This window comes from Prionailurus viverrinus, chromosome A2 (genome assembly GCF_022837055.1).
Source record: "Prionailurus viverrinus isolate Anna chromosome A2, UM_Priviv_1.0, whole genome shotgun sequence".
NCBI lineage: Eukaryota > Metazoa > Chordata > Mammalia > Carnivora > Felidae > Prionailurus > Prionailurus viverrinus.
Genome location: NC_062562.1, coordinates 12,304,789 through 12,311,570, shown reverse-complemented (window position 1 = coordinate 12,311,570; position 6,782 = coordinate 12,304,789). Strand labels below are relative to the sequence as shown.

Here is a 6,782-nt window from a genome sequence, read left to right as displayed (position 1 = left end):
ATAAACATTAAAAAGAAGTTATTTTTTAAAAAGTGGGTGGCACAACCCTTCTGGGGGCCCAGTGGGGCGCGTTCTGACCGATGACCCGTGAGCAGAACTTTGACAAAGGCACTTCCAGGCCCGGGCATTTAACTGATGGTGCAAGACCTTTTGGAGTCCGCCCCCCCCAGTGTCACCAGGGGATGGTGGCAGCCCCTTCAGGCGGATTTCAGGGACTGTGACCAGCCGAGTCTGGGGCTGCTCTGCCATGGACCCGTGGGATGAATGAAAACTAAGCCTTAGCCTTTCAAAGCCACAGAGATCTGGGGATGTTCCTGACCGCAGCAGGACCTGGGCCACCCGGAAGCTGGGGGGACCTAGGGAAGACAGAGCATTAAAGGAAGGAGCACAGATGTGGGAGAAAATGGTGTTAGTCTGGGGCTATTCGTTTAACAAATGGGTCCAGCCTATTCTTCAGGGATTCTGTATTTGTGAGTTCTACTGGCTGAAATTCACTTGTACCCCACCCCCCAGCCAATACTTGCGGCATTTTGCGGCCATTCAAGGACACGCACAGAGCGGGTTGGCGGTGGGGGGAAGGGGGGGGGAGTTCGAATCACTGGGGGACCCATTCCCAGCTGAGGCGGAACGTGGTGACACTCTGGCGTCTTGTTTCGCCCCTCAGACCGTAAACAGGTGGCCTTTTTGTGGTCTACCTAGTGGCAGGTTTTTCACATCGTTGTGCTTCTTCATCGGCAACTTTGTTGTTTAAGAAAGCCCCCAAGGTGCCTGATCGGGGCCTCGGACTTGGCTCAGGTCACGACCTCATGGTTGGGGGGTTAAAGCCCTGCACTTGGCTGTGCGCTGTCAGGGCAGAGGCAGCTTGGGATTCTCTCTCCCCCTCTGTCTCTGCCTTTCCCCGCCCCCCTCAAAATAAATAAACTTAAAAATAAAAATGTCCCGGGGCGCCTGGGTGGCGCAGTCGGTTAAGCGTCCGACTTCAGCCAGGTCACGATCTCGCGGTCCGTGAGTTCGAGCCCCGCGTCGGGCTCTGGGCTGATGGCTCCGAGCCTGGAGCCTGTTTCCGATTCTGTGTCTCCCTCTCTCTCTGCCCCTCCCCTGTTCATGCTCTGTCTCTCTCTGTCCCAAAAATAAATAAACGTTGAAAAAAAAATTAAAAAAAAAAAAAAATTAAAAAAATAAAAAAATAAAAATGTCCCCACGTGTAGTGCTTCGTGCTACCTAATGTCCCCACACGCAAGAAGGCAGGGATGTGCCTCCTGGAGAAAATGTGTGGGTTAGATGAACTTTGTTCAGGCGTAAGTTAACAGCGCTATCGGCCGGAAGTTCAACATTAACTAATCAGCAGTATGTATTAAACACGGGGTCTTGAAACACACACACAACAAGGCCCGGTACCGATTGCTGGACAAAAATGTGACCAAAGGCTGGTAGGAACCCCCCATGGGATCCGGTACTCCCTAACTCAGTTTTCGCTGTGACATTAAGGGACCTCATTACCGCCAATAATGAGAATGGACAGAACGTACCCGTCACCCGGCAGAGGAAAAGAGACACGTAGAGCAGCTCGAAAGTTCAGACAGCAGGCCCTGGGTTCAGATCCCAGCTGTGACCTTAGCGGCCCCTGCCTCAGTTTCCCGCTCCGTAAAACGCGACAAAACCGGGGCTTCCCACCGGGGTGCGGGAAGACTGAAAGAGACGCTGCGCATCAGGTGTTGGGGCTGGGGTCCCCGCAATATAAATGTGACTGAAACGATTATTCGCGTTTTGCGCAATGCTGGAGGGAGGGGCGGACCAGGTCTTCTCTGTGACCTACGTCCCCGGCTCAGGCACTCGCGGAGCCTGATTCCCCCTGTGTAGAAGGCGAGTGGTGGCAGCGCCGCCTTAGATGTCCTGCACTGGGGGCACCTCCGCCCCCTGGCTCGTGCCGCGCGTGCGTGGTGAACACCTTGAACCACAGCGGACCGGCGGCCGGGATCAGGACTCCAGACGGCGAGCGCAGGGCGGTGTTTATTGCCAGGAGGGCGCCCGCGTGGCCTCCAGGCACCAGAGAGTTTTGACACAAATGACTTGAAGGCACTGGTTTCCGTCCAGCCCCCACCCCTGCCCTGCAGGGCCCAGGGGCGAGAGACCCCATCACCGAGAGGACCGGTCCTGCTCCCTTCTCCAGGGCTGTCCCTCCGCTGCGTGGCTGAGGGTCTAAAATGCCCTGCGCCACCAAGATTGCCAAGATGCTGTGGGGCGGGGTGGCTGCAGTCCCGGGTGTCCGGCAGAGGGGGGCTCTTCCCTGGGGCCGACGAAGGGCTACGAGACGCTGGGGGGCAGGCGCGCAGCCGCAGTCTTCTCCACCACAAAGCCGTAGTTATACTGGGGAGGCGGAGCGAGGAGAGCACAGAGTGAGTGAGGGGGTGGAAACCACTAGGGACTTGGCGATCTCCAGCCTTTGGGAGACGGGGTGTGGATGGGGGAGCCTGGGGCGACGGGAAGGGAGGGGAGAACCCCCCCACCCCAGCATGCCACCCTGGGCCCTGCACCCACCTCCTCCTCAATATCCGCCAGTGACTTGATGGTCAGATCGGCAAAGGCAGAGAAGGCCTGGCGGGCAGAGGCAGATCAGTCCCGGGCGGGGACCCCAACCTGGAACCCCCATTCCTTGAACCTCAAGGAGGGTCTCCCTCAGTGTTGGCCTGAACATCCCCTCACCCTTCCTGCCACTGCCTGGGGCCACCAGTATCCAGTTGTCCCTCCTGATGCCCCATTCCGAGCCTGAGACCCTCCAGCTTCCTCCAACCCCGGAACAGGGACCTCTGTGCTGGGGCACTGGAGGCACGGACGACCCTCCCTGCCACTGACAGGGGCAGCCCCAGGCGCCCCCAGTGTCCAGCGTAGACTCACCAGGGGGCCACAGCTCTTGCCCTCAAATCGCGGGTGCAGTGTGAAGGGAACACCATCCATGGCTGAGGAGAGCGAGTGAGGACAGAGGCTGAGGCACAGGAGACTTGAGGCCCGCCTGCCGCCCACCCTAAGCAGAGAGCCTCACACCATCCCCACCCCCCAATGGGGGAGGCCCAGGCCTGGTTCCAACCCTGGTTCCACCCCTTCCTGGCTATTCAACCTTGGGTAAGCCTTGCCCTCCCCCCCCACCCCCCACTCCCGTGCCTCAGTTTTTTGCTCTGCGCTCACCTGAGATGCCGTAGAGGTTGGAGGCCTCATAGATGGAGTCGCTCCTCCGCAGAGTAGATGCCCGAGAGCCAACCCGGGACAGGGTCCGCTCTGGAAAGCCGCCCTTGCTGGTGGAGGCAGGACAGCACAGGTCAGGCCTAACTCCCCCCATGGCCGCCCCCTTCCCAAGCCTGAGGACTCACCTGGGCTGGGCAGGTGGGTCCAGGGAGAGGCCCCGCATGTCCCGGCTGAGAGCTCGGGGCTTGGGCACCAGCCTGGGGGCCTTGGCCTTCTTGCACCAAATGGCAAAGCCTCCCATGTCCCTAGAAGGAGAGAGAAGTAGGGAGGGGTCCTAGCCTGATGGGGTGACCCCAGCCCTTTGGGGGATTTTCCTTTCAGCATCGCAGCCCGCACCCTGAGCAACATCCTAGTTAATATTGCTGGGTCAGAGCACCACAGTGTGCGTTTCAGACCCATCAACACACTCTTCACAAGAACCCTACAAGATTGATACAATTACTCCTGTTTTACGGTGTGGAAATTGAGGGGGTACCTGGGTGGCTCAGCCGGTTAAGCATCCAGCTGCTGGTTTCAGCTCAGGTCATGATCTCAACAGTTCGTGTGGGGTTGGAGCCCCAGGTCGGTTTGCGGGGACTGCTTGGGATTCTCTCCTTCGCTCTCTGCCCCTCCCTCACCCCCTCATGCACTCTCTCTCTCTCTCTCTCGAAACAAACTTAAATTTTTTTTTTTTTAAAAAAAGGCAGCACAGGAGACCTCAGGAGACTCCCTGAGGGTCAGCAGGGCAGATATGGGACTTGGAGGGCAAGGGAGGAGGCCAGAGGTGGGGGGAGGGTAAGGGGGGGGCCCTACCCTACTCGAAGGTATCCAGGCACCGTCTTGGTCTTCCCACTCAGCCGGACATCAAACACAGCTGTGTCTGCAGCCCCCAGGGGCACCAGCTTCATACACATGCGTTTCTTCTTGGACACAGAGGCCTCTGGGAGTGGGGGTGGGGGGCAAGGGAGTGAGAAGAGGAAAGAAGCAGAGAACGGACCCACAGATGGCTCCAGGATGACGCTTGCCAGGGTGCTATTTAAGGCAGCTACCTGGATAGCTTTAGGTCAGTGGTTGAGTCATGAATGGTATAGCCATAGGAGGGGACTCCATGTAGCCTTTCGGGGCCATTGGGGCAGGCCTATCTTTGGTGACATGGAGAAGCATTCATGGGGTGACCGTGCACACCTATGGCAAGGGTGGGTAGCTGTGGGATCGGATGGAACTGAGTGCCCATCCTGGCCCTGCCAACCTCACTTTTCCTTAGTCCTCTAATCCAGGGGTCAGCAAACTCTGGTCCGTGAGCCAAAAGACGCCAAGATCTGCTTTTGCACAGCTAAGAACGGTTTTCACATTTTTAAAGGATTATGGAGGGAAAAGGCAACAGACACTATCTGGCCTGCAAAGCCTAAAATATTTACTATCTGGACCTGTACGTAAAATGCTTGCCGACTCTAATATCAATAGATATACCCTGAGAGTCAAATACACATGACAAGGGGTGCTTGGGTGGCTCAGTCGGTTAAGCGTCAGACTTCGGCTCAGGTCATGATTTCGCGGTTTATGAGTTCGAGCCCCGCGTCGGGCTCTGTGCTGACAGCTTGGAGCCTGGAGCCGGCTTCAGATTCTGTGTCTTCCTTTCTCTCTGCCCCTCCCCTGCTAGTTTTCTGTCTGTCTCTCTCAAAAATAAAAGATAAAAATAAAAAATAAAAAAACCCAAATACACATGACAAGACACAGTGAGAGGCAGGGAGAGCCAGGTGGCTGGAAAGCAGGGTGGTCAGGGCTGGAAGGGCAGCACCAGGGCTATAGGAGTCAGAAGGGGCGGGGACTAAACAGAGACCTGAGGGAGAATCAAGCATTAACTAGCCCCAAGAGTCGAAGACAGGTGCTCCAGGCAGAGGAAACTGTGTGCAAAAGCCTGGGAATGAAAAGGCGTGGAAATGGCGAGGGTTCGACTTGGCTACCAGTTAAGAAGATATAGCAGGAACAGTAATAAAACAAGTCATGACTCTTACTCTGGGACAAAGGCTGTGCCAATGGCACATTTTTACGCAGGGCAGGGCATGTGGCCCCGCCCTGGAGCAGAGCTCGACGCCTCAGCCGACTCTGTCATTACCCAGTGCACCGAATGGGCAGTCGAGGCTCGGAAAACAAGTGCCTGTCGTCCCTCCGCCCCTCCCTGGTCCTGCCCACAGGGACCCGAACGCGGCCCCCCACCCCGCCCCCAATCTCGGACGCGGGCCTCACTGGAGTCCAGGGGGTCGCAGACCGGGGAAAAGCCCGGTGGGAGGGGGCTCTTGTCCACCAGGACCTGGATATCGGTCACCACATTCTCCTGCGGATTCTGAGAGGGAGGAAGGGGAGGACACAGCGACAGTCATGCTGCAGCAGGAACAGCGCCCCTGGCGGAGGGCCCCGCAAATGGACGGGGGAGTGGGCTGACCCCGGGGATTCCGAAGGTGGGCGCCCCTCACCTCTAGGCTGCCCAAAGAATTGAAGCACAGAAAGTAGCCAGACTTCTGCGCGAAGCTCTTGCCGAAGTTGGCGGGCGTCCCCTCCACGGTGCAGGAGATCTACGATGTGGACGGGAGTCAGAGCCAGGATCCTACCCCGACGCGGCCGCCTGTGCCCCCACTTGATCCCGTGCCCCCACTTGATCCCCGGCCCCCGACGTCGCTCACCGCACTGAATCCCCGTGGCGGAGGCGCCGAAGCCGACGACCAGACCAGGCCAGCCAGCGGCGCCGTGTCGGTCCCGGGTCCTGGATCCATCCTCCGAGCCCAGAGCCGAAGGCCAGGACGGCCTCAGACGTCCGAGCCGACGACCCGCGGCCGTGTTAGGGCAGGAGTCTGAACTACAACTCCCAGAGGGCCGTGCGAAAGGCGGGGAGGGGAAGGGGGCTGTCTGCGCGTGCCTGGAAAACGGCTGACCAATCGCGTGGGAACATGAAGTCACGCCCCCGTGCACCGCGCAGGCGCACATGAGCGACGTTTGCGGAAAATCGTCTCGTCTCCTCACGCCCGGCGACTTCCTCCAGAAGTGTTTCTACTCAGCGCCGAGGTCTTGCCTGCCCCAAACCAGAACTACGTTCCCCAGAATTCCTTGCGGTATCGGCTTCTCCAGGGACACGTTTGGATATTTAGGGAAGAGATTTGAAAAACTGTAATTGTAGTTCTAGGAAGTCATCCCAAAGGAAACGTCCATGGGTTATGCAGCTATTAGTTTAAATAACAAAAAGTACGGACCACCGTGAACCATGAAATGTGTGTAACTTGAGGAGTTGTTCATGGTACCGGTGGGAGATTCTGCATTGTGTGAATGGAGGTCTCGGTTCTTGGATTCCCCACGAAAGAATAACCTGAGGATCCGCGCGTGAATAAAGACAGCTAAGAAGGAAGGCAGCAAGCACAAAGAAGCTTTTTAAGAACCGTACACTTTCAAGGTAGGAGAGCGGGCAGGCCCAGAGATGGGAACTGCCAAGAGGCTAGGGGTGTCTTTTCTTTTTCTGTTTGTGGGTCCTAGCTAGCGTGGTTTCCAATCATCTAAGGGACTCCTCCTATTTA

General features: G+C 57.5%; 1 protein-coding gene across 1 annotated transcript; it reads right to left on the bottom strand.

The window, feature by feature from the left end:
- Window positions 1-1,991: 1,991 nt before the first annotated feature.
- MVB12A (multivesicular body subunit 12A) lies at window positions 1,992-6,128 on the bottom strand. Its single transcript, XM_047831868.1, has 9 exons — window positions 5,901-6,128; window positions 5,694-5,792; window positions 5,467-5,563; window positions 4,033-4,159; window positions 3,366-3,485; window positions 3,184-3,290; window positions 2,896-2,957; window positions 2,539-2,595; window positions 1,992-2,367 (listed from the first exon to the last, which is right to left on the bottom strand). Exons 1-9 carry the CDS (start codon window positions 5,988-5,990, stop codon window positions 2,305-2,307), a joined length of 822 nt encoding a protein of 273 aa, XP_047687824.1. The 5' UTR covers window positions 5,991-6,128; the 3' UTR covers window positions 1,992-2,304.
- Window positions 6,129-6,782: the final 654 nt, after the last annotated feature.